Source organism: Neopsephotus bourkii, unplaced genomic scaffold (assembly GCF_033783945.1).
Source record: "Neopsephotus bourkii isolate Nb327-2 ecotype Australia unplaced genomic scaffold, CSIRO-AGI_Nbou_v1 NB_126, whole genome shotgun sequence".
NCBI lineage: Eukaryota > Metazoa > Chordata > Aves > Psittaciformes > Psittacidae > Neopsephotus > Neopsephotus bourkii.
This window is the reverse complement of record NW_026900643.1, coordinates 1,330,366-1,357,779: the sequence shown is the minus strand read 5'-3', so window position 1 is coordinate 1,357,779 and position 27,414 is coordinate 1,330,366. Positions and strand designations below refer to the sequence as shown.

The 27,414-nt window shown below is 41.6% G+C and overlaps 2 protein-coding genes across 2 annotated transcripts; one reads left to right on the top strand and one right to left on the bottom strand.

The window, feature by feature from the left end:
* Positions 1-212: 212 nt before the first annotated feature.
* CRYM (crystallin mu) lies at positions 213-12,340 on the top strand. Its single transcript, XM_061367282.1, has 8 exons — positions 213-421; positions 711-861; positions 1,906-1,968; positions 4,044-4,145; positions 5,310-5,493; positions 7,759-7,880; positions 9,275-9,359; positions 10,027-12,340. Exons 1-8 carry the CDS (start codon positions 249-251, stop codon positions 10,089-10,091), a joined length of 945 nt encoding a protein of 314 aa, XP_061223266.1. The 5' UTR covers positions 213-248; the 3' UTR covers positions 10,092-12,340.
* Positions 12,341-15,055: 2,715 nt separating this feature from the next.
* On the bottom strand, positions 15,056-20,401 carry ANKS4B (ankyrin repeat and sterile alpha motif domain containing 4B). Its single transcript, XM_061367263.1, has 2 exons — positions 20,093-20,401; positions 15,056-16,760 (listed from the first exon to the last, which is right to left on the bottom strand). Exons 1-2 carry the CDS (start codon positions 20,254-20,256, stop codon positions 15,692-15,694), a joined length of 1,233 nt encoding a protein of 410 aa, XP_061223247.1. The 5' UTR covers positions 20,257-20,401; the 3' UTR covers positions 15,056-15,691.
* Positions 20,402-27,414: the final 7,013 nt, after the last annotated feature.

The following is a 27,414-nucleotide window of genomic DNA, read 5'->3' as shown; positions in this document are numbered from 1 at the left end:
CGGTGTCTGATCGGGAGTGGAGACCGGCGGTGCCTGAGGGGGCGCGGGGCAGGAGCGCGCATCGCACTGCGGAGCGGCCCTCAACGGTTCTCAGCAGCGATTCCCGCCGTGCCCGTGAGGGCAGCGCTGCGCGGAGAGACGGAGGGCGTGGGGCGGTGCCGGCGGGGGCGGGTCCCCCGCCGGGTACATAGCGGCGGAGTTCGGCGACTGGCTGTGCGCGCTTTTGTGGTGTTAGTCTGGTGCTGGCTATGGGGTCTGCTCCGCCCGTGTTCATCGGCGCCGAGGAGGTGGAGAAGCATCTGCACCGCGCTAGCCTTCTGCTCCCGGCGCTGGAGGCCGCCTTGGCCAACTTCTCGTCTGGAGCTGCGGGAGGCGTCGCGCAGCCCGTGCGCACCGTGGTGCCGGTGCACCGGCACGGCGGGTGAGGCGGGCTGCGGGGTCACCTGCCTGGCACCAGGGTGGGAGCTGTGAGGGGTGGTCTGGCAGAGCCCGGAGTGGGACAGGACAGCGGGGGGTTGCTTTGTGCGTTCCTTCCAGAGCGAGAACGGGGGGAGCCGGGCTTGCGGTGGGGAAGGGACCGCGTAGAACAACTTTGAGCGTCAAGAAGGGTCATTGGTACCGAGTTACTGGTTAACTGTAAGATAAAGGTTCGATGTTAATTGCGCCGGTGTCTGTAGGTATGTACGTAATACGCGTGAATCTCTCCCAAGGTTCCTAGGAGTCATGCCTGCTTACAGTGCTGCTGACGATGCTCTGACAACCAAGTTGGTGACTTTCTACGAGCACAAGAAGGATTCCTCTGTCCCTTCACATCAAGCGACCATTCTCTTATTTGACCCAAGAAATGGTTCTTTAAAAGCTGTGAGTTTCACGGATACTTCTGAGTTCTTCTCTGTTAATGCCCTGTAGGTGCTTCCTTCTGATTCTTAGAAGGTGCACTTGATGTAAATTGGCCCGACTTTTCCTTAATTGTAAACAAAAATTTGTTTGTGCCAAATGAGGATTTAGCCTAAAGCCTTATTCTTTTATACCTGTTGAACTGTATTTTGCTATTTACTGCTGCCTGTGATTTGAAGGGAATCTGATGGCTCGCAGGATGATTGGAAGAGAGGCATGATCAGGAAAAGTTTCCTTGCATTTGAAAAGGAGAAAGAAACCTAAACCTTACTGAATAAAGAATTGATCTTGAATCATGTGAAGTCTAAATCACAAGACAGTTATTGTCATTACAAGGAATAATATTCAGTTTGATTTGTTTCTTTTTCTTTGCTTAAATAATTAAGATTTTTTTTAAGACTATTGACCATTTGTATTACAATTTAATCATAATTATTATTAAAGAACCAAAACTGGTCAAGAAAACTGTATTGGGCTTTTATTTCAAAACCGTGTTAGTTTAAGTCCTAGAATTCCTTTGTACACAAGTAGCTAATGTGTACTGAGGGAGGAGTGCCCCACTGTGTGTGGTACGTATTAAAGGAATTTTGTTGGTTCCGTTATCCGTTTATGCAGACCAAGAAAATGCAGGCTCATGAACCAGTTGCACTGGTCTCACTGGAGTGCAGAGTACTGCAGTTGTGTTATCTATTCCATGCGTTACAGGGCCAGGGAAGTGCAGTGCATGAAGAGTCGTGAGTTAGGGACGGCTCAGCTGTGACCTGTTTTCACTTCATTTGTACTGGTGGAATGACATGAAAGAACTGGAACAGACAGGGAATCTGCCTGGTTTAAATGTGAATGTATGTGGTTTCTGGTTGCTGTAATTGTACCTACCAACTTCTATGTTTTTTTATCTGTGTCCTGTAATATCACACAATTCACAAATTGGATGAAAATGTTTGGTATTTACTCTTGTTTTCAGTATTCATTTTGGAGTGTTTGAATTTATTTTTTATTTTTTTTAAGGTGATGGATGGTAGTGTCATAACAGCAAAACGAACAGCTGCAGTTTCTGCAATTGCTACCAAGGTATGCCTTCCAGTTGCTAAATTGAGACAGATTTAGTGGTGTTATATATACAATAAGTAGAAGGAGTGATGTAAAAGACATGTAAAAGTGTGTGAGTTTTCATCAAATACAGCTTTTAAATTGGATTTATCATAACATATGTATCTTCACGGAAAACTTAAAATTGGAATTTTCTGTTTTGAGCGAGTCGTGTATGGCTTTAACAGTGTGAGTGAAGAAGGAATCTGAGCTGTTATTCTGTGGCTTGTTCTGCACACTTCCCTGGGAATTTATGAAGCTGCCTTCCTCTCTAATTTTCTTGATTTTTGTGCTTGTCGTAATATGCTCCTTTATGGCTTTAGGTGTGTAGCTGTGGTGATAAATTCAGTTTTGTTCAGGTGTATGCTTCCTGCTGTTTGGCTAGGACAGGTGGGTTGCACTGGACCTGAAGAAAGAGGAAAAGACTACATTTCCAGGGTGCAATATAAGTACTCTTAAAATAGTGATGCCCAGGATAGATGGATGACTTGTCCAGAGGTGGCTGTCTTTCTCACTTTCTCTGTAGTCACTGGAAGATGTCCAGATGACTATCCCTGACTACAGTTGTAAACTTCAGTGTTTGAAGACAGGTGAGGTGTATGTTGCTTTACATTATTTCAATTTCAATTGGAAATAGTGGGGCTTGGATTCCTTTTTCAAGCTATATTTGTTTGGGCTGGTAATATGGGGGAGAGCAAGTAACTATCCATTGCACAGGAAGGTTTTAGTCTTAACCTCAAAGAATGAGGCATTATAAAGAGAGCCAGGGCTGAAAAATACTTGTTTTTTACCCATCTGGTTTGTGTCAGAATGAAGGCTGATCTCACCACTTTTTTAGTGGCAGTAGAGCCAAACTGACATAAAATTGAAGAACCTGTCCCAGAGACCTTCCCCTGAACCAAGGGATAGAACAATTTACAATGGGTTCCCTGGGCGGGAGGTTATAGGTCGTCATTCATCTCAGCTGTTCTGTACTTGGGCAGTTCTGAGAGTTTTTAACACACGCAAAGCTCTGCTGGCCTCAAAGGAGCTTGGCTGCTGAAGGATCTTTAAGAGCAGATCCTTTATTGTTGTCTGTTTTGGGAGATTTTCAGGAGCGTTTGAGTTTAGCTCGTAGTTGTCATCTTCTCCTTTTTATGGCATTTGCTTCTCAAAGACCCATGCTTTTATGCAAGAAACCTTTGAAATCGGTGCTCTAGAGTCTTTGAAAGGAACATTAAAAAAAAAAAAGGATCAATGAGGTTTTTTCAATTTATTTGCAGCAGAATAAGGGTTGAGAGCCTAGACAACTCCAAAGCTTTTTATACAGAAGTGAGTGGCCACAGCAAATGCATAAACAAAACACAATGATAGCTTAGGGCTGGACTCCAGCAGCCCTCTCTTCCCTGTTGCCGAATACTGGTGAATCGCAGGCAAGAGCTGAACCAGAAAACCAAAATCAGCTACAGAACTGAATTTTATTACTCATCCTTCAGAACCATCTCTCTTTTTACAATGCTTGGTGCATGCATATTACAGCTCTTTCAATGCCAAAATATGCTTGAGATGATTTATGACTTCAGTGAATTGAAAAAGGTGGTTTAGTGTGGGGCTACCAGGATCAGTTTATCCACACAGCTACCACTTTCAGTAAATAGCTTTTGGTATCATAAACCCTGTTTTCAGCCAGCACAGAACACCAGCACTATGGTTTTACACTGAATTGGTCACATAGGTATAGTATGTTGCAGTAATACTGGAGCATGCCAAGGTTGCAAAATTAGCATTGGCTTATGTTGTTGCATGTTAAGTCTGAATTTCAAGAGTCAGACAATTCAAACCCAGAATTAAATCAAGATTATGTTGGTGCTATTGACAACAGATTTTGCAGTTAAACAAAAGAAAAAATAGCGGTAATTAAATATGGTTTTCTCTTAATATGAATCAATATTAGCATTTGCGTACAGTCTTTTGAAGATAAAAGGACTAAGGATGCTGCTTCTGTGGCATTTTGGTATATATTTGATATCTGTTAATATATTGTCTTACTTTTTTTTTGTGTATTTGATACTCTTTAGCTGTTAATGCCACCTTTTGCAGAAGTGCTGTGCATTTTGGGAGCTGGTGTTCAAGCATACAGCCACTATGATATTTTCACAGAACTCTTCACATTTAAAGAGGTAATGACAACGTCTTAACAGTGTACATCTATTTCTCTCTATTGTGTTTCAGGAGCACTTTATATAAATAGAATACAGCCAATGAAGTTTTGTTGAGTCTGGCTGAGATGAAGTTATTTTCCCGTAGCAGTCCTCATAGTGCTCTGCTTTGTGTTGGTAGCTAGACAGGTGTTGATAACACACCAGTGTTTTGGCTACTGCTGAGTAGTGCTTGCACTCTCCAACATTCCCCCTTACCAGTACACTGGTGGGGGCCAAGATGTTGGGAGAGTACAGAGCCAGGACAGCTGAGCCAAACTGACCAAATGTATATTCTATACTATTTGATGTCTCAGTAAAAGCTGAGAGAAAGGGAAGTGGGGGGGAAGGAAGAGTTTGTTATTCAGACATTTGTCTTCTGGAGCAACCACTATGCATACTGAAGTCTTACTTTCCATGAAGTAGCTGGACATTGCCTGCTGATGGGAAGTAGAAAATAAATCTTTTGTTTTCCTTTGCTTTTCCTTTATTAAACCACCTTCATCTTGACCCACAAGTTTTGCTAATTTTCTTCTCCTTGGTGTCCTGCTGAGGTGCGGAATGATAAAGCAGCTTGGTGGCCATCTGGTGGTCAGCCGGTCAGCCAAAGTCAACCCACCCCAGAAGTTAAGAGAGTAATCATATTTTGACTCTTTTTCTATAGAACCCGAGAATACTCTGAAAAGCTGTAAAATTTCTTGCTCAAATGTTGGCCTTTAAAAAAAGCAGGGTGAAAGGAAATGGTTGGAAACAAAGTTGTTTCAGATGGCTTCTTGTCTTTGATAAAATCCTAGTGGATACGCTTTCTGTGGTTTGGTTTGTTTTTTTTTTTTTTCCTTAAATACGTTTATTGGAAATCTTTGTATTTTATAAATACAGTTCTACAAGGAGCTGTTATTCTGGCATCACTAACCAGTCACTCAAATGTAGGCACACACACCTGAAACTGTCACTTGTATGATGCAGTGCTCTGTTGATAGTTGGACTAGATCTTAGAGGTCTTTTCAAATATAAATGATTCTATGAGAACAGTAAAGGGGAAGAAAACCCCACCTTTAGGATATGTGTAACAATCAACTGAAAATATCCTGTTTCAGCAAGGAGAAGTTCTGTAAGCTAATCTGTTTGTTTCTTTTTTCCTTGAAGGTCAGAATATGGAATCGCACTAAAGAGAAGGCGGTGAAGTTTGCTAATTCAGTTAATGGTCCAGTGCAGGTCTGCTCTTCTGCTCAGGAGGCAGTTACTGGGGCTGATGTAATTGTAACAGTCACTATGGCAACAACACCAATCTTATTTAGAGACTGGGTAAAACCAGGTGCCCATATCAATGGTATGCTATGTTCTCATCATCTGAAGGATAGCATCATGAACTGTTCAAAAGCTTTTCAGAATGAATGTGCTTTCCATTTTGACTTTCCCTTTTGGCAAGGACCACTTTTCCCAGGTCTGCTTTCCTTCTTGTCTGGAGTCACAACTCCAGCATATTCCAGCACTGGATGTTTGCTAGAGCATTGGGTATGTTTTTTTCCCAGTGATGCATCATCTTTGACACCATGTTGTCATTTGATGCTCACTTTGCTCGCCATTTAAATAATCCATACAAACATGTTATTTCCAAAGTGATTCCTGCTCATTGTAATGTTTCTCTGGAAACTCACCTTCTCAACCAGTTTTGTAAGCTCCTCTGTTCCTTTTGGGGCTGATCACACTGATTTACTTTTTTTTTTACTTGAGTTAAAAAGATGCAATAACTGAGTTAAGAACTTCATCATTTAACCACTAATTATTTTGAGGGTTTGGGGCTTACTTTTCCCTGCCTTGCAGTGATGTTGCCACACTTGTTTTGAGTCTCCGGACATGCCCATGTTCTTTTAATTGCGGGCCTGGTTGAGATGACCCTGTGTACTTTCCAGATAGCATGGTAGTAAGACAAAAGGAACTTGTCAGAGGGAACAATTTAAAGCAATGTCCCACATTCCAGCAGCATCCTACTAATTTTTCAAACTCAATTCAGTTCTTTGTCATTGAGTGTTGTTCGTGTTATGTCATGAAAAGGAAGCCAGAAGTACAAGCAAAATCCATTAAGGTTTACAATCACTGAGGCAATGCATGCACAAAGACCCCCTCTCCTTCCCTTGCTTTCTTTTTTTTTCTCTGTTGTGGCATTTGTGCTGTTTGAGGAGGCATTCAGGCAACATGGAATTTATTATTCCATAACAGACATTATTAAAAACCATTTAACTACAGTATAGCTGGGTGGGTTTGGGTTTTTTAGCCAAGAAGTTGATAGTGGTCTTGCTGTATTTAAAAAGTTAAGCTCCTTGATTTTTCAGTTTCTCCAGATAAGTGAAAATCCACAATCTGCTCAATTTGTACTGCTTATAAGCTTACAGGGGATTAATAGAAGATTATAGGTTTAAAAATCCAAATTAGTAACACTGAACTCTGTCTGCTTGTGTGAGCCTTTGTTGCACAATACTTTTGATTCTTATCTGTTCAGGATAATGAAGGGATTCTTCAAATTTTATTTTTCTGTATAGACACATAACAAACCCAATCTGAATCAAAGGGCTATAAAAATCTCTTGGTAATGATCTGATGGAAGACAAGAGTGCTAGAGATAAAGGGCGATTACTTTCTTGTGTCTCAACTACCCAGAGTCTGCTGACAAATCAGATATTGAATGTTTTTAGAGGTGCTGTACTAGATGCTAGTTTATTTAAAAATGAAAAGCAACAGAAACCTGTTAATTTAACAGTCACAGAAACAGGTTGCTGTTTGTCTGCACAAGAGTTGTTTGTATAATTCTTAAGATTATCTTGTGTGACCAAATGGTCCAAGTTTATTCTAAAGGGGCCTCTGTAAGCAGAAGAGAGTAATTGTCACACTTAATCACTGGTATTGTTTTTCAGAGCTGCTAGCAAAGGCTTGTTTGTTTCATACCTATGCATGGTTACACATATTCTTACTTTTTTTTTGTGTAATTATGGGATGATGAAGTGATGAATGGTTAAGCAGTACTGCTTCCCCTTCTCGGTCAGCATTATCTGGAAGGAGCAGTTTGATCAGTGTGCAAAAGAGGTGGAAACAGTGGCAGTAAAGAATCTCACCGCTGCTTACTGGAGAGTTGCAGTGTAATGCCTCAGCGGGTTGAAATGTGAAGGCCAGTTGATTCCAGTTGTTCTAGCTGTGCTTATGGGAAATACAAGGTTTTGTTGGAGCAGCGTCTGCATGGCTAAAATCCAGGGTGCTGTACGTCTTAATGAGCTGTAGTTCGTAGGGTTTCACACAATGTTATCCTTTGTTGATATCACTGGAAATATAAGGGTTAACACCTTATAGAAACAGGCCATACATATGTCAGCATTACAGCTGAGAACAGGTTGAGAGAAATCCAGGCCTTTTCCTAGTTGCTTGGGGATATCATAGTTTTTTTTTGTTGTTTTATCAATCAGCATGTCTACAGTGCTAACATCAGACTGTATTACATTTCCACAATAACGTCCATTGTTAATTCACCCTTTTTTTTTGGACAAAATATTGTTTAAATGTGTTTTAAACATTCCTCCTGAGTTCATCAGTTTTGTTGTCTTAGCTATTGGAGCAAGCAGACCAGACTGGAGAGAACTGGACGATGAATTGATGAAGAATTCTGTTCTGTTTGTGGATTCCAGAGATGCTGCTCTTACAGAATCAGGAGATGTTATATTATCAGGGGTAAGACTTACTTTTTGTTGGCAATTGGCTTGTGTTCAAAATGAATTGGTACTGATGATGTGCTGCACTAAAACTCTTTAGAGCATTAGATAGAGTTGTTAACACTTTCGAGGCACAAATGGAAAGAAAAATTGATTTCAGTCTGAGACTTCTGTATGTCTGTGCCAAAGCAATGCAAGTTCTGTATCAACCATTACATGATACCATATTAAAGTACCATATACCAGCATTGGACTTTGTGTACAATAACAATGTATTTTTGAAACCCCAACATTTCTGCAATGTTTGGTGTTTATGTTCAATATTTTTCAGATCTGTTTATTAAAATCTGTAACTTTCTTCCCATGAGATGTCAGTGATGACTCGCATCAGGCCTCTAGAGAATGGATGACAGAAACCAAGCAGGCAGTTAGTGATAGAGCTAAGGAGGTGATCCTGCCACTCTACTCTGCTCTTGTGAGACCTCATCTGGAGTATTGTGTGCAGTTCTGGTGTCCTCAACAGAAAAAGGACATGGAACTGTTGGAACAAGTCCAGAGGAGGGCCATGAGGATGATCAGGGGACTGGAGCACCTCCTGTATGAAGACAGGCTGAGAAAGTTGGGGCTGTTCAGCCTGGAGAAGAGAAGGCTGTGTGGAGATCTCATAGCAGCCTTCCAGTATCTGAAGGGGCCTATAGGGATGCTGTGGAGGGACTCTTCATTAAGGACTGTAGTGATAGGACAAAGGATAACGGGTTAAAACTTAAACAGGGAAGTTTAGATTGGATGTAAAGAAGAAGTTCTTTACTGTAAGGGTGGTGAGGCACTGGAATGGGCTCCCCAAGGAAGTTGTGAATGCTCCATCCCTGGGGGTGTTCAAGGCCAGGTTGGACAGAGCCTTGGGTGACACAGTTTAGTGTGAAGTGTCCCTGCCCATGGCAGGGGTTGGAACTAGATGATCTTAAGGTCCTTTCCAACCCTAACTATTCTATGATTCTATGACCTGAAGAAATTTGACAGCAGGGACTCTCTTAGGTTTAATGGCGTTTTATTTCTCTTTTTTAATGCTTTTGGTAGAATAAATATGACTTTCATTTCTGAGGTTTAACATAAGAGGTCCAGGTATGGTAAGCTGTGTGGAATCCTGTGTGTTTTGTTGGATAAGCAACAAGCTATCTTCTGTGAAAAATAATACCCCCTGCTGAGGATAGTCTGCCAGCTGCTCCTGTCTGAAAACCATTCTCCTGATTTCTGCATAATTTCAGTATTTGTCTGAATACTGATCTGCTTCACCATGGAAAGGAATTTGTTCTGGGGTAGCAGAACTGAAGGAGTCACTTCTTATGAAGTGACTTACAAGAAAGTTTGTCTCTGAATGTATGCTTTTGTATAAATATGTATTTCTTTTCACAGGCAGAGATTTTTGCTGAGCTGGGAGAGGTAGTGAAGGGTACAAAACCAGCCCTGCCTGAGAAAACAACAGTGTTTAAATCACTCGGTAAGGACAACCCCTTCTGTGTACAAGTCTGACAGAAAACAATGCTCTATTATTTATTAGGGCCCCCATGTGTGGGAAAGCTGCTGATCATCTTCAAAGCTGCTATGGCAGTGCACTGTCCTAAAAACTAGAATGTGATTTACATTTTTCCTTTTCTATTTCCCTCTTTATTTGTCTAGCAGGACTGATGTAATTAAAAGTGATTGGAAAGCAAGCAAACAATAAGAAGTAGTACATTTTCTACTTCATAGTAATTGAACACATGACTGTAGCATTTGTTAATACAACTCCAACCCAGTCCTTAATTGTTGTGCCCATGGAACCTGTCTGACCTACCGACAATGTGACAGTGTGTTGTGGGGTTGGTGTTAATGTTTGGGAAAAGTGGGAGTCATAGTGGGTTACCACACTCTGAACTGCATAACATGTCTGAAAGCCCAAGTTGCAATATGAACATGGAAAACTGGATTCGTGCTATCACATTAGCTCCATATAGCATACCATGATAGCTATAAACTTTGAATATAATGCTGTAGGTGTCTGGGATGGGAAATGATTCCTATTCTTGTCCAATTAGATAACTTCCTGAGTCTTTCTGTTCCCTTTTGAAGCTATATTATTTGTACAGCTGAAGAACTGTTTGAAGGTGACTTCAATTCTCTTTCAGGGATAGCAGTTGAAGATACAGTAGCAGCAAAATTTGTTTATGACTCATGGTCTGCTGGTAACTAGAGAGAAGTCTACAGTCAGTGAGGCCAAGAAAATTGTTTGCACTTAGTTTCCTCAGAACTCATGTTAACAAGACAGACACCAACCCTATCTGCGTATGTCCCTTCTACAGCATTCAAGAATGCATGGTAAAATTTCAGCAATGGACTAATTCTTATAGTTTTCTAATGGTAAGTGTTAGTTACCTGCAGTATTGCTAATAAATATAACTTGCATAATGGCAAGTACTAGATGTTTGCAGGAATACTAACAAAGGTAACTATGTATTTTGGTATAATATTGGAATCAATGCCTTTCCTTCCTAATTATTTATGTAGCAGCAGTCTGTGGGTAGATTTTGTGGGTTTTTTAGAGAGGCAACTCATACTGGTGTAAAAGGTACCATCTGGAAGATGGACTCTGGCATCATATCTGCCAATGATTAAGGGCAACTGCGGGTTTCAGTGCTAGAGTGACAGTAACCTAGTTTTCAGTCTCCTAGAACACAGCCCACTTATGATTCCTGAGCCTCCTCTTCCTGTCAAGCTCAGACTGGGATCTGGAGGTTGCCATCCTTGCTTTCACCACCCACAGTCCCTCTCACCTGCCCTCCCCCTGTGTGGCTTTCCATTTAAAGACACACTCTTGAGTGGGACTTTACATAAATAATGATGTCTCCATACAGCTAGATTTCTGCCAGTTTTTCTAAAAGACCTGGCTCACTAAGGCTAGAGTGCAAAAAAAGTCAAAGCTAGTATTGTATAAATCTTACTTAACTGGAAGGAAACTGTACCCAGTGCCTCCCTTAGTGTATTCGAGTGGGATATTGCCATTTTAATACTGCAAGAAGTCACCAAAAATGTGAGCACTAAAATGTCTTTTGATTTAATTTTTATCTGTATTATATGGGGAGATTTTGTTATTAATCTGTGTTATTTCCAAGTTCTTTTTTCTAAGTTTCTTGAAGGCTGCAGCCATGCAAGCTGATTTCAGTAGGATAAATGTGAAGTATACAGGCAAATATTTTCAGCTTGGCTGTGTCATGCATCAACTGGTAATTGTTCTTTTATCCCAGTAGATATTAGCAGGGCAGGAATTTCCATGGTCTCTTTCCTGGCAGAAAAACCCTGTAATGTTCTACATAAGGAAAAGTTTCAGTTTTGTGCTGTTATACAATTGCCTTACAAACGACTGAGCACCTGCTGAAAACCAGTATTGCCCTGGAAACAAATTCCTGTCTTCAACTGGAGTCATGCCTTGTGAAATCATATTTCTACTTGTATATTACTTCATGCAGGATATCAAGTGTTTCTTTGTTTGTGTGAGGATTAGATGACATGATCATTAGATAACATGATCAATGGTGCCAGTAGAATACAGCAACAGGAAGGTTTAGAAGCAGTTAGCATTAACGCCCTTGATGGTGACAAGTAAGTGTAGAAGAGGTTGAGTACAGTGTAGATGTGATACAATACTCCAAATTATAAGCCTGGTGTAAACTGGTTGGAAAAAAGTAGTAAGTGTCTGAGTCTGTAATTTGCAGTTTTAGCATGGAAGGGTACCACACCAGCAAGTGAACAGGGCCAAGGGATGTGTTTGTATGGATAGAAACCTAACTCCACTGATCTTGTTCATATCAGCAGAAACAAGAACAGAAATTTCTATATCAGCTTTTGCATCTTTTAATTGTAGCAAAATTACCCCTGTATTTTTACATGTGTGTTTTCTTTGTCATTTCTGAAGTGATCAGAAGCATATGTGTTGGCTTAGCTTGTTATTCAGTGATAGATAACCTCACTAGCTTGAGACAAAAATGACAGCTGTCGGTGTTCCATAATTCAAGAAATGCATGGAAACTTGCACTCACTAATTATGACAATATTGTCAGGTTCTGTGCTTGTGTAAAACAAGATTGGTATTTGAAGTGACATGTGGTGTTTGGGGAAAAAAGTCCAGTTTAATACTTCTAATGACTGCTCTTTAAAAAGTAGATGGACTGAGTACAAAGGCCTGGATTTGAAAACCCACAGTGTTCTCAGCTTTCATTGACAATAGGAGGTTCTGGGAGCCTGGCTTCAGCATTGTACCTCTGAATTCCTGAAGAGTATTTGGTTCAGCTACAATGGGAATTGCTTGGAATGCTGTCTTCTGAATTTTTTTTTGGGAATCAATAGTCTTAGTTTCCATGTTTCCTTCTCTTACAAATTAGACTCTCAAGAATTGTGTAACTTTCATTTCTGTTAACATTAAATAGATACTTCTGGTTTTCTTTGTCTTCCATTTTGTTGTCTGTTGCTTTTCTGGTTTGGGGTTGGGTTTTTTTTTTGAAGATGAGGAAGGAAAGCATTGACATTCCTGCAGTGACTGCTGCCTCAGTAAACATGATCACTGAATGTAAAGGGGAAAAATAAATGGAGACTGCCCTGCTCCACTGTGATACTCAGTTTCTCAGTAATTGTCCCATATTGCATGTTCCCTCTTCTTGATGTCTGTCCAGTGCAGAGTATTAAATCCTTAAGGAAGGAAAATTCTGAATTTGGCAGGACTGTGCTGGCTTATGATTTGGGTGTGGATTGGGCTGTAAGATTAGGCGTGTGGTATGGAGAGCAGCCCTGAGGAGAAGGAGTTGGGGGTGTTGATTGATGAAAAGGTCAACATGAGCTGTGTGTGCTCGCAGCTCAGAAAGCCAACCATGTCCTGGGCTGCATCAAAAGGACCCTGGCCAGCAGGGTGAGGGAGGGGATTCTGTCCCTCTACTCTGCTCTTGTGAGATCTCACCTTCAGTCCTGACTCCAGCTCTGAGGCCCCCAACATAACAAGGATGTAGACCTGATCAAGTGAGTCTAGACAAGGCCACAACGATCCTCAGAGGGCTGGAATACATCTTCTATGAAGGCAGGCTGAAGGAGTTCAGCCTGTAGATGAAAAACTCCAGGAAGATCTTTTAACAGTATTCCAATACTTAAAGGGACTGACAAGAAATCTGGAGAGGGGATGTTTACCAAGGCAATCAATGATCAGAAAAGGGGTGATGGCTTTAAACTGAAAGAGTATAGGTTTAGATTAGATACTAGAAAGCTTCTTTATTGTGAGACTGGCACAGATTGCCTAGAGAAGTTGTGGCAAGTGTTCTAGTGGAGCAACGTGGTCTAGTGGAAGGTGTCCCTGCCTGTAGTAAAGAGTTGGAACTGAATGAGCTTTAAAGTCCCTTCCAACCCAAACCATTCTAGAACAAAAGTCTCTCCAACTAAACCGCACTATCCAGATGTTACTAAGGAGTTAGATCTAGGATTTGTTAATTTAAATACTTCCAAATTACAAAATAAACAAAGGGATTGGTGACAAAAAAGTAGAACATAACAAAGCACATTAGAGGAAAAAACTCTGAAATGTGAGTGTTCCTTTTTATCATTTCCCCACCACCACCCTAAATTTTTCCATGTGGCTGCTTTATGCCAGAGGCCCATTTCCACAATTAACTGCAGAAAAGGGCTAGCAGTATTGCTTATAAGTCTATATATATTCAGGTTGATTCCTTTGCCTAAAAATAAATATGCTGTGGGGTGCTCTGGGGCTGCGTCTTCAGTCTCTAGATGTGGTTCCAGAGTCTAAGGGATTTCTATATGTGTGGTATTTGCTAGCTCCATGCAGTTACTGTACATACATAGGGGCAGCAGGGGGTAGATTTGCAGAGTATGCAAGGAGGCAGATTTTTGGTGCATTTTAGAAATACTTGGGGCCTGATTCCTTGCCGCCCCCACTCCCCCCCAAGGTCTAATTACTCCAGGTGCCTTCTCTCGTCTACATTTGGCTGCCCTCAGTAACAGGCGCTTGTGTGGTTAGCAAGCTTTTTTGAAAGTGTTTCCTGCATAAATAGATCTAACCCAGTTATTTAAAATTTGCTCACCTCTGCACTAGTAAGAAGTCATTGCAGCAATATAGACCTAGTCTCAACCATGTATGTTAGGAGTGGTAGACTGCCTTGCTTTTTTACATCAGTCATGTGGCTGAGAATGGTAGGATTCGACCCTTCAAAATCCACTCATTGAATGCCTTCAAATATGTAAGATTCATCAGTTCCTTCTTGCTTTGTTAAACATTTGGGAGTTTCTTAGCCAAAAGGAGAACAACACAGCAGGTTAATAACACAGAGCGTGGGGGTGTGCTGTCTTGTTTAGTTACTGCACTGAGCACAGCAATTATTTAAGGTTGCACAGAACAGGACTGTGATGTGACTGCTTAACAGAAGAAAATACCAAGCTGCTGAAGTACAGGAATCCAAGGAGGAGAGAAGGTGGTATAAAGTCTAGCCAAGCAAATGAATTATAATATATAAATCAAGTAACAAGAAGATGTGGAAAAAAGGACTCTTGAAAAAATAGATCATTAACTAGAATTCATGTCCACAAATGCAGTACTTCCTAAGGAAAAGATCGTCACTGACTATAGAAAGCTGTATAAAGAGATTTAAAGAGAAATGTCCTGCTAATGAATGTGCATCTAAAATCTGTGATCTCAGCCATAGCATGGCTGCTGCAAACATCTTATTGGATTCACAAAACTCAATATGAATTATTAATTCATATCAAATAGCGCTGGTTTTCCAAGGCATTAGGCCTGAGAGAGATAAAGGGGACCCTGCTGTGAATGCCTCCAGTTAGACTGCAAAGGATAGAAGCACAGTCTCATTTTCTTTCTCTTTTCATGAGCTGAGTGAATGTGTACCCAGTTACATGCAGCTTTCAGGCTAAGGCTGGCAACATCCAACAGAAAATGCTGTTTGATAAGAATCTTGTTTTCTGGGACTTTACATGAAAAATGCACCCTATGGGAACCAAGCTGAGGATACACCAAAACAGATCAAAAATATTGAAAATAAAACCTCAGCTTCTTGTAGTTAAAAGTATTGCAGTCTTGAGACCATTTAGGACATGATGGGTACTGGCAGCTGGACCCAGTCTAAGAAGAGACAAGAATATACAGCTCTGACTGAACATCTCTTGGCAAGATGTTTCATGTGTTTTTAGATTAGAATCAATACAATAGCAAAACATGTCACTGACAAGAACATGAAATTTGCTGTAAATCGGTCTTATTTACATTAATTCAGATGTTATTTGAGTCAATAAACAAGATTCAGATCCTATTTCTAACATATCATCACTACTAGTAAGAGCAGTTTGTAAGAATCGAACAGAAGTGAATGGAGAAAACTCAAAGCTCTCCAGCTTTGAGAATGTTCTTTGCATTGTGGTTTTGGAGAAGGAAGGAAGGACTTTAATAAGGAATGTAGTGTGCCTGTCCTTCACTAATGTTTTATGTTATTCAGACCAAAAGGAATCCAATCCCCATAAACAGTTCCGGGAGAAAAAGCTTTGAATCTGTAGCTTTTAGGGTTTTATCTTCACATTCTTTCTTTTTGTCAGATTATGCTTGAATTAATATCCTGTTTATCACAGCCATCTGTCCAGAGAGAAAAATCTTTGTCCTTGCTGTACTTCCTAAAGCAATTGGTAACTTTTCTGCCTTTTGCTTTAGCAGACTTCTGAAAAGAATTGCATGCTCTTTGGAAAGAGGAAAAGATAATTAGTCAGGGTGCAGGCTACAGCAGCAGATATCTTAGTTTATAAGCAGGTGTCTACAGTCTTTCCAGGGGTCTTGAGTGCCTGTTTTCTTTTATTCACAGCATTCAGAACTTTCTTTCTTGGCCCAAGTTCCATCTGAATGCTCTGTAGATCCTCATCAGAACATAGCATCAGGGCATCTAAATCAATTTTTTCCCTCATGAAGACAGGAAGAAACTCATCCAGCATCTGTGATGCCAGAAATACCTCAAGGGGTGTGTTCTCTGCTTCCTCATCATCCCAAGTGACTTCTTCCTCATACCAAGGGATATCAGCACCATTTTCAACATCATCTTCCCTGCTGTTTTCAGCATTTTCAAACTGAAAGAGCTCACTGGACATTTTAAAGCTTGTATCTTCTTTTTCAGAAGATACAGTTCCAGGATTTACATCTGCAGCCAAATTCCTTCCAAACACAATCTTGCCAAGACCCGGCCGCTTAAAAATGGAGAGCTGACTGTCATTATCAGAAAAGCTTTTCTCTCCAAGCTCATTCAGTAATTCATCCTCTTCTTTCTCATCAAACAAATGCATCACCGTTCTCCTACCTGTACCATTCTCTTGTGCGTTGCTTTCCTGGCTTCTTGTGTTGTCATCTATCTTTTTTGCCTTCAGTTTGAAGGTATCTTTCAGATTTTTGGAGAAAGAATTTGTTGTAGTTGAAGTAAAGAGACTGGGCAACTTTACTCTGGAGTATGTCCCTCTGGAAGAGTTTACTGTGCCAACCTTTTCTTTCATATAATTCCTGTTCATTTCATGCTGGTGTTTCTCTTGGCGCTTCTCACATTCCTTGATTTGTTTCTCCACATTCCTCTGGGCCTGTGCTTTGAGCTTGGAGACCTTCTTTGGATTCAGCATGTTCTGCTCGGTGGCTGCTTTGTCCAGGATTTGGACACATTGTTTGTGGTCTCTGCTGGCAGCTGCCTCCAGGGGGGTGCGGAGATCATTGTCCAGAGCAAAGATATTGGCACCAAAGTTGATCAAAAAAGAAACACAAGAGATGTGACCATTGCAAGCAGCATGGTGGAGAGGTGTGTTCCCCCAGATGTCACATTTGTCCGGATCGCCTCTGAGGAGGAAAACAGCACAGAGTGAGCTGGATGTACCCAAGCATAGCACTACAGGGGGATTGAACAGATACTAAACATTTAGCTTTGCTTTGCTATGAGTACTACAGCCCAATGAAAATGAGTCAGCTTAGCTCCATCCTCTAGAACCACGCTGCACCTACTTAACGCAAGCACTGAGTTTAGCTGCATGTGTGGCATAAGCTCCAATTCCTGCCTCTGCAGCTCTGACTGCTTTGCTGCTGACAGCTCAAAATGGGCTCAGGCTTCTACTTACACTTGCTGGAATTAATGGCAAGACAGTTTCAATAGATTTTGTATGGAATATTTTAAAGACTTTTTAGTGACACTATCCTTCTGCATATCAAATGGAGGAACAATATTAGGAGGATTATTCACTGGCCACAGTGGTACATATGTAATGAGCCCATGGAGTAACTTTTTTGGTAGGTAATAGGTAAATGGTTAGGAGTAAAGCCCTGATTACACATTTGTCTCCATTGCTATTATATTAAGCTCAGATAGATGCTGTTGTTTTTCTTCAATTCTTTTATTCTCCTTAAGCTGCTTTTTGCTCATGGCATTTGAAAAGCAAAAGCTCATTTGAAAATAAAATACCACATCTTTTCAATTAAATTTAGAGCCAGTGAGAAATATTGCTTTATTTTTAACTCTTGCACTGACTTTGCACTCAGCTGCTGCCTGCAGACAAAAATTGGCTTGAATCTTTTGATATGTATTCGGCATAATCAACATTAGCAAAGTTCAGAACAAAGCTTGAGCCGTCGTGTGACCAATGATCAAGGCAGCCACAGCAGCCCAAAACTTTCAATAACTTCAGAGACAGGGGTCAATTTACAAGGAGAATTTCTACTTTGGGGAGTTCAAAGATGTCTTGGAGATTCGATCCACGGAAGCCGAACTATGAGCAAAATTGTACATGCTATCACATCTCCTTCAGGCACTGATCTCTGCCTTTGAGTATCTCTGAAGAAAAACACTAATGTATTTGTCAAGGGCCAAATCTGAAAACATCCTTCAGCCTGAAATGCCACAGGCAAGAGAGGTCAGGTGTCCCTGCAGAGCTGAGACACAGAGCTGCCCACATCAAGAAACAATAGGAAGCCCCAGCATGCCAGGCTGTGGGAGCGCAGGCATTTCTACAGGGAGGTGGCAGCTGTGGATCAAAGTTTCCCCACTTAGACATGTGGGAACCATGTGTTCATGGTTCTGCTTCTGTAGCTCTGCCCTCTGGAACTGCCTGGCTGCGGCAAGCATGCCAGATTCCTTAATTCCCACATTAGCAAACAGGCTGTGTTATCCTGAGACTTGGGAGTGCTGGGCCATCCCTTCTCCCTCAGGTCTCTCCATAGCTTTTTGTGGTCTGTCTTTCCCATAGATGCTTCCAGCCTTTGAGTCTCAGACAATTGTCAAACTGGAGTGTCTGTTCCCAGCTCAGTGTGACTTTGGGTAAGATTTGACATTTACTTTGGGTTCTCATATTTTCCCTGCTTTCCCAAGAAAGAGGCTCACACAAAAGAGAACAGATCTGCTACTTGGTCTTGTCTTTATTCATGTACCTGCAAAGCAAGCAGAGAAAATATCTCTTGATGCCTGGGAAGATAAACTATTTCAAGATGAAAGGGGTTATTGTTAGTATTGCTAAATCATCCAAGGGCTGAATATGTTGCAAGCTTCAGAGTCCTAAAATCTGCAACCACCCTAAAGAAAACCATCCTGTACCCCAGTGCCTTTGTCAGGAAACCTCTTCAAGGATAGGATGAATTTGTTAAAAATAATAAAATACTTTCTCTCAGGAAAATGTTGACTGCAGAACAGACTGAACATCTTCCAAATCTCAGGTTCTCTCAGGAAAACCAGTGAGGCTGCACCCATACCTCTGACAGGCACAGCTTGCGGATTGTGTCAGGAAATCTTGGATTAAAATAGAGGTGAATGTGTGTGTTTGAACATTTTGAGAGCAATGCTGTCCCAAGCTGTCTTCTAGCAAGAAAAAGAGCTAGAAATACATTAAATAACAATGACATAGAAATCCTGATCTTTGTGTTGTCCACTGTGACTCCTATCAGCTCATGTGGTAGAAGACGTATTTCTCACTCTAATTTTGACAGTGAAAAGTACTTTGTTAATTATTCCTTAGCTGTCTGTCTTCGAGGTGGTCAGGAACAAACCTTTATCAACTCTAGATATCTCTGTGAAGCTGCCTTAATTATATGAGTTGAAAAACTGTCAATCTATTTTTTGCTTCTCCTGAGGACAAAGCAATAACCATTCAGTCCAAAGGTCTGTTTTATTATGTTATTATAGCCACACCTGAGCTCAATGAGCCATAAAGCAAATCTATGAAAAAAAAAATTTATTCCATATTTTCAATTCTTATTTTTAATAAAACTGAGATACATCTGAGTAGTTATTTAGATTTTTTTATCCATTCTTTTAGGATTGAAAATACAGGTCTACTTAATCTTCATCTCAGTGAAGTAGCATTTTATTAACTGTCTCTCTACACAAGAGCATGTTTTCTTTCATTAGATCTTACTACAGAATCACAGCTTAAAAGGTAGGCTCCAAGCAAGAGAGTATGGAGGGGTGGGAGGTAATTACCTTGTCAATTATGAATTTTAAGTATGCAGTACATTTAAATGATACCGAACAGAAATATTATTATTACAAAATAAACCTGTAGAAAACCTTCCTTCCCTTTCTTCTTTTTATTTGTTTTGTTTTGTTTGACAAGGATCCTACCCCAGCTTCTGAAACAGTATAATCATTTTTAGCATTGTGGTAGTTGCTAATGCTGTAAAAAGCAAAGAAATAAGAATTTTAGGTGTTACTGTCTCAAAACTATTAGTTGTGACTGGCCTCTGGAAAGCATTAAATCTTCACAGGGGTCTATCAACTGCTCTTTGGAAGCAAATGGGAGAGATTTCTTGTTAAAAATGTTTCAAACAATGCACTTCCGTATGGAGCCCATTTCAAAGATACATTACCATCAAAGGTTGTTGCCCAGCTTCTCCTCCATTACAGCAAAGCAAGATCCCAGGTCCCTGCTCCTACCAACCACTCCCTGCAGGCTCCATATATGAGATGGTTCTGCTGATGCCAATGCAGTTTCAACGACTGAATGTACAGATCTGCTTGCAGGTTCTGGAGCTAAGGCATTGCAAATTAAGGGAAACACTTCTTGGCAATGCTTTGAAGGAAACTACTGTGATTTTCAGCCTTTTAGGTCTGAGATCATCAGGCATTAGAAACATGACACACATTACACTTTTGAACCACAAGCTTTAAGCAATGGAGACTGATGACTTACCCCCTCCGGCATATGACTTCCAGAGCTTCTAGATATCCATGGTATGCTGCCAGAATGGTAGGCGTCATCCCATCCTCATCTGAAGTATTAAGGTCTTTCCTAGTTGCTTCTTTCAAGAGGTCCAAATTGCCATCAGCTGCTGCTTTATGATATCTGCTTGACATTTTCAGTAACTTCTGGTTTCCCAAAGCAGCTTGAACTATATCCAGGGTGTACAGTCACCCTTCCATTACAGGGGTAGTTCATTAATGATTACAAGTTGAGACGTCCCTGTGAGGATGGAAATAAGGAGGCAAAGTTCATCTTAGCAGACAACTTAGCTACAGCTCTGCATAGGTAATAAGGTGGTGGTGTGGTGAATGCTTTCATTTTCTGGAAAGTGGCTCTGCTTTTTACCATTCATTGCATATTCGACTACTTAAACTTAAAGTGAATTCATTCATCTTCTCTGTGCCTTTGCCTAACTGTTCTGAGAAAACTTCAAAAGGACCTTGAACTTCAAGCAACCTTCAAAAGCCATGAATGTCAGTATGAGCAGGTTACACCCTTAGTAATAAAGTATCCCTGAGTTTTGATAGGATGAAATGCATGAGCAGCTCCCTTTACTGGTGAAGTCCTCTGTAACCTATCGTTTACTGGTTTGCTGCATTTGAAAACAAACCTTTTCCCTGCCAAACTGGGCACATCCATGAAGCAGTTTTGGGAACACAGATTGGTGTGCAGATGGAAACAGACCTGTTTGGACCAGGGTGGTGTTGGGATAAAACCACCAGCAGGTCTGCAAGTCAGAGTAGGCAAAACCACAGCATAGAGTGTGATCCTTTTAACCACAAGTTGAATTTCATCAGAGGATCTTAAGGCATTTGGCAAATATACATTCATCTAACAGGTATCGTAATCTCTAGTTTAGATAGAAAAAAATGTGCAAGATTTCTTCAGGATAGCACTTTGAATTCAAGAAACAGGAACCTGATGGTCCTCCACCAGCTGCCCCTGCCTGGGCACTATGGTTCTTGTCTGGGAATATATGGGTCCAGGTCCCATCTTCTATAATCATGCTTTAGAAATCATATCCCTTGATTCAGTGGCATTAACGGCTACCTCTGTGAGTAGAAGCTTATAGAATTAGACCATATTCTAATTCTTATGTTCAAAAGAATTACTAATAGAAAACCATGTAAAAGGTCAGTTTTAAAAGAATAGCTGAGAAAGCAGTAAGAAACTACCTGCTGCTTAATAAAATGCTGCAGGCTATCTGTTATTCTGGTCGCATTCACAGCAGTTTCGAGTTGAATGTTACTTCTTGTCAATCTGTTATCTGTGACTAACCAAATTAACCTGTATCTTGGAGAACCTACCTCAGCAATTAGCTGTGAGGTTTTGTCCCTTATTATGCCCCTTTACAGATGCAGTAGCAATTGCAAACTAACTCATTGCCCAGAGCTGGTGCAATTACTGAATGGAGTGCCACCTCATTTACTTCCCATAATGCTACCCATGAAATACACCAGAGACCTTTCCAAAAGAGCTTTCTTTCTTAATTATTTTCTCAGACAGGGATTGAAGAACTCTTCAGGAAAAAAACTTGCACCAGTATTCTTCTTCCATGAGGTCAGGGAGAGTCAGTTAGATGCTGTAGAGGTTTGAATCTTTGAATAAATAAGTCTAGGCGGGAGTAAACCAAAGCCCCTTTTCCCTTCAAGTTATCCACAGACACAGCCAGCTCCAGTGCTATCCTGCCATCTCAGGGCAGTAAGGAAGGGCTGTACTTCACCCAGGTCACCTCCATCCCCGTGTTAGAAGACAGTTTTACCCTCAGCCCTTTTTCAAGTTCCCTGCACTGCCATTAATACTTTTCTAATAAACATGCAGTCATTTATTCAATTTTTTTATTTAACCAGGCTCAGCACCAAGTTAAATCTACAGATACTGGAAAAAACTAGCTGTTGCAGAACAAAGACAGCTAATACATGTATATGTTTATTTTTGCTACAATTAGCTGTTTCTTGATGCCATTGAATTTTATTTCATTTACTGGGTAGTGTAAGCTTTTTTACTCTCAAGAGCGTAAAATGATTGCCAAGGTGTGTACTGCATATATCACTAGTGCCTGAAGGAAGAGAGGAAGGAGACGGTAAATTTCTTGTATTTCACATTGTTAGCTACACCCATTACAGTGATTTGGTGGCAAAAGAGACCTTTTTATTTTCAGTATTATTGATTTCTACTGCAGAAGTACATTCATTTGCTTTTCTGTTCTTTAATTCAGCACACACAGTGTTGATCTCATAAATCTCTGTAAACACTGATTTTGAAAGAATCTGTATGATGCTAAGTGGGAGACTGTTGTGGCAAGTTTTAATTAAGAGGTAAAGCAAAACCCACATCAATTGGAGAGAAGCTCTGGCACTTTGCAAGTGTTGTTATTATTTATGTCACAAAAGTGGCCATCACAATAAAGAAAGAAGAAAGAAAAGACCAAACAAAATCTCCATCTGTTTCTAAACTCCTGGTACTTGTTCATGTTTGGCCCATCCAAAAAACCTCAACTTGAAATGCAATAGTGATTCAGTGTCAAATGAGCTAAATTTCTCAGCCTGCATGGAGATTTTTCTTTTGGGATGAAAGCTCAAAATTGTGAACTTTTTAAATTGCCTGAGTAGTTAGAATGAAGCTTTTCTTTTGGGGTTTGAAAAGAACTTCAAAACTATTCCACTTCCAATTGAAACGTCTTACTAGGCTCAGGAGAAACTCTGTTGTGGCGGTATGTGTTGTTGTAAGCTAATGAATTCTTTAACTAGCAGCTCTGATTTGTTATTGGATTTTGTTATGGATATCCTTATTTCTCCTTTTTTTTAGAACTAGCTTAAATAAAATATTACCAGTTAAACTATTTAGATTGAAAGACTACAGCATCATTAGTTACGTTGTTCTAGATAACGCAGAGACGGATCTGAACAGTGATGTTGTGCCATCTGTTTTGCATGAGGTATTACCCAGCACAACATTTCCTCATTACAGTTTTTATAAGCATCAAATGTTGTATGATGAAGGCCATAGGGGATGAGGCAAGTAAGTCTCTGCTTGCCTAATGAGATCTCTGGAACTAATGGGCTTAGAGAAGAATGAAGTTAGTCACACAGGGTAATTGTGGCTACACAATTCAGAGATGAGGACAACATTTAAACAACAATAAGAGATTATTTCTTCACTCCTCAGAGAGGCAAAACTGCTGTGCCTGAGGACACTGTTGCTTGATGTCCTGTGAGCAGCCCCATTCCCACAGTGGAGTTAAGTATGACCCTTACTGGTGCTGCCCAAGACCCATCCTGACAAGATCACTGTTCAGGTTTATCTGTGCCCAAGTCAGGGGTCCAAAGTTAGCCCTTGCAATCTGCCTGCACATATCATTTCAGGAGCAAGGCTTTCATGGCTTGACTTCGCGAACGAAGATTTGGGAAGGGCTTTTACCCACGCTTACTACCAGCGCGCTGATGACTAAGAAGGCCAATGTGGGATAGGCAAATCCGGCTACAAAAAGCACAGCAGAAGGTCTCCTTGGGTGGAACAGGTGGGGCGTGATTCTTCCTGCATTGTCTTTTCTCCTCGAGACTAGTTCTTCGTGAACTCTCAAAGGAGTCAGCGGCATTATGTACGGTGTGCCTCCAAGTCTCCCGACTGGAGGCCAAGGTGGTCCACTGATGGTAGTCAATATGGCCAAGGCTAAGGTATTGTTTCAGGGAGTCCTTGTATCTCTTCTTTGGGGCACCTCTCTTGCGGCTACCGGTGGCAAGTTCACTGTAAAACACGATCTTGGGGAGGCGGTGATCCTTCATTCTAGAGATGTGCCCTGCCCAGCACAGCTGCAATTTCAGCAATATGGCCTCGATACCGGTGACCCCTGCCTGTTGGAGGACAGTGACATTTGGCACATAGTCAGTCCAATGGATGTTTAGAATTGTACGGAGGCAGTGCTGATGAAAGCGTTCAAGGAGTCGCAGGTGGTGACGGTAGATGACCCATGATTCAGACCCGTATAAAAGAGTAGACAATACAATGGCTCTGTAGACACTGACCTTTGTACTTTTCTTCAGGTGTTTATTACACCAAACTCTTTTATGGAGTTTTCCAAAGGCTCTATATGCCTTTGCTATTCTGTTGTCTATCTCTTTGTCGATCGTGGCATCCGAGGAAATGATGCTTCCCAGATAGCTGAACTGCTGAACTGTCTTAAGGTCTGACTCGCCGATGGTAATATGGGGATGGCGATAATCTTCTTGCGGTGCAGGTTGGTAGAGGACTACTGTCTTCTTCAAGCTGACTTCCAGCCCAAAAACCTCAGCCGCCTCCGCAAAGCAAGATGTTAAATGCTGCAGAGCTGCTTCTGTGTGGGCAACAAGGGCGGCATCATCAGCAAAGAGCAGTTCACGGACAAGATGGTTTAGGGTCTTAGTGTGGGCCTTCAGTCGCCTTAGATTGAATAGGCTACCATCAGTATGATATTGAATATAAATGCCGTCTTGTTCGTCGAGGTCTGCTGTAGCCCTTTGGAGCATCATGCTGAAGAAGATTGTGAATAAGGTCGGTGCGAGAACGCAACCTTGTTTCACACCATTGGTTATTGGGAAAGGCTCAGAGAGTGCATCGCCATACCTGACTTGGCCTTGCTGATCCTCATGTAACAGAATAATCATTTTGAGGAACTTGAGGGGACAACCTAATCGTTCTAAGATCAGCCACAAGCCTTTCCTGCTCACAGGGTCAAAAGCTTTGGTGAGGTCAACGAAAGTTACGTATAACCCTTTATTCTGTTCTCTACACTTTTCTTGCAATTGTCTGAGAACAAATACCATGTTTGTGGTACTTCTATTAGCCCTGAAACCACACTGACTTTCAGGTAGAAGTTCTTCTGCGATAGCAGGTACTAGTCTGTTCAATAGTATTCTTGCAAGAATTTTACCAGCAATGGAAAGCAGAGTTATACCACGGTAGCTTGAGCAGTCTGACTTGACACCTTTTTTCTTATACAGAGTGATGATGATTGCATCACGAAAGTCTGACGGTATTTTGCCTTGTTCCCAACAGCACACAACTAGCTCATGAAATTTAATGTGAAGTGCTTGGCCTCCATGCTTCCATATTTCAGGTGGGACTCGTCAACCCCAGCTGCCTTGCCAGTTTTCACCTGCTGTATGGCCTTAAGAGTCTCTCCCATGGTAGGGGCCAAATCCAATTCGTTTTTCACCGGATGTTGCAGAATGTGCTGGATTCCTTCACCTTGGACTACACGATTAGCACTAAAGAGGGTTTGAAAATGTTCAGACCAACGATTCAGGATGGAGATTTTATCTGTAAGAAGCGTTTGGCCATCTGCACCAAGTAAGGGGCTTTGAACCTGGAATGTGGGTCCATACACTGCCTTCAGAGCCTCATAGAATCCTCTGTGGTCACCCAAATCTGCACATAGTTGAGTCTTTTCTGCTAGGCTGAGCCACCACTTGTTCTGGATGTCTCTAAGTTTCTGTTGGAGTTTGCTACATGCAAGACGAAAGGCTGCTTTTCTTACATGGCAGAGTGGCTGAGCGAGGTGTGCTTGATGGGCAGATCTCTTTTTTGTCAGCAATTCCTGGACCTCCTGGTTGCTATCGTCAAACCAGTCTTTGTTTTTCTTTGAGGAGAACCCAATGGATTCTACGGAGGACTGCAGGATGCTATTTTTGATATGTTACCAAAGCACATCAGGAGAAGAATCTATAAGTTGGTCTTCAAGGCTAGTTTGAAGGTTAGCCTGAAAGCTGTTCCTCACTGCAGCTATTTGAAGATTATCAACATTGAGCCTCCTCCTCGGAATGCCGCCCCTCTTAGGTTTGGGCTTGAAGTGGAAATTAAGTTTGCAACGCACAAGGCAGTGGTCTGTTTGGCATTCTGCACTAGGTATCACTCTGGTCTGGCAGACATCACGAATATTTCTCTGGCGCACTAAAACATAATCAATAAGGTGCCAATGTTTAGATTGAGGATGCATCCAGGTTGTCTTCCAGCTGTCTTTCTGCTGGAAGATAGTGTTGGTGATGGTAAGCTGTTGCTCTGCACAGAACTCTAGTAAGAGATGACCGTTATCATTGCAGCTGCCAACACCGTGCTTGCCTAGTACTCCTTTCCAGGCTTCAAAGTTCTTTCCTACTCGGGCGTTGAAGTCACCAAGGATTATGATCTTATCTTCTATAGGAACTTTCTGAGTGAGGTGACACAGGTCGGAGTAGAATTTTTCTTTTTCTGCAGGGTCAGCTTGCAGAGTTGGAGCATATATGCTGAAAAGAACAACGTGTTGCTTATTGTGTAGTGGAAGACGTAAGGAGATAATACAATCAGAATGACCTATTGGCAAATTTTCAAGTTTAGAGGTGATGGAGTTTTTAATCATGAAGCCGACTCCAGAAAGATGACTTTCAGTTTTGGGTTTGCCTGACCAGTAGAGTGTATAGCCAGCACCATGTTCTTTGAGGCTACGAAGGAAAACTTCACTGAGTGCAGCGATATCGATGTTAAGATGTGACAATTCATGGGCAGTTAGTGCAGACCGGCGCTCAGGATGCCCACTGTTCACTGTATCAAGCATGGTTCTGATGTTCCAATATGCGAGTGTCAATCTGGACACACCTTTGGAGGCAGGTGTATGCCTTTGTCTCTTTGTTTTTAATTGACCGCAATAGAAGATGCCCGTTGGCCGCGGCTAGCCAACCAGGTGGAGGGGGAGATGAGCTTTGGTTAGGCCACCTTTTCTAGGCCTCTCTCCATATGGAGCAAGCAGTGTTGTCCTTGAAAAAGGCTGCTTGCTCATTTAGGATGCTGCCGAACAAGACTGTCATCTCCTGGGTCAGACTTGAGCGACCAATGTCCTGAACCGCCTGCATGCAGGGTTGGGTCTGCGACTTCCAGTGCACCTTATCACCTGCCGTTTCGTCCCTCGCCTGTCGCTACAGGGCTTCGCAAGTGTGGGTAAACCCTTCGGGCCTGCGCAGTGGATTTATTTTAGGTGAGGCACAGCGTGCGCAGGACTGGCCTCACCCTTTACACCTGAGGTTTATCTGCCAGGGCCTAGCGAGCTTGGACGGTGACAGCAAAGTCCTCAGGTCGTAGGTTTAAATAGAGTATCCTTCTCTTAGATGGATGGCCTTACAGGGCTACACGAGCTCCATCTGCCCGGGTTTGAAGTTGGAGTTGTCCTTCTCCTAGGATGGTTGCCCGAAGGCTAGTGTCCATCCTGCCCATGGACACACTTTGTCTGACCCTTCAGCTGAGACCTGTCTGGCATGGGAGAC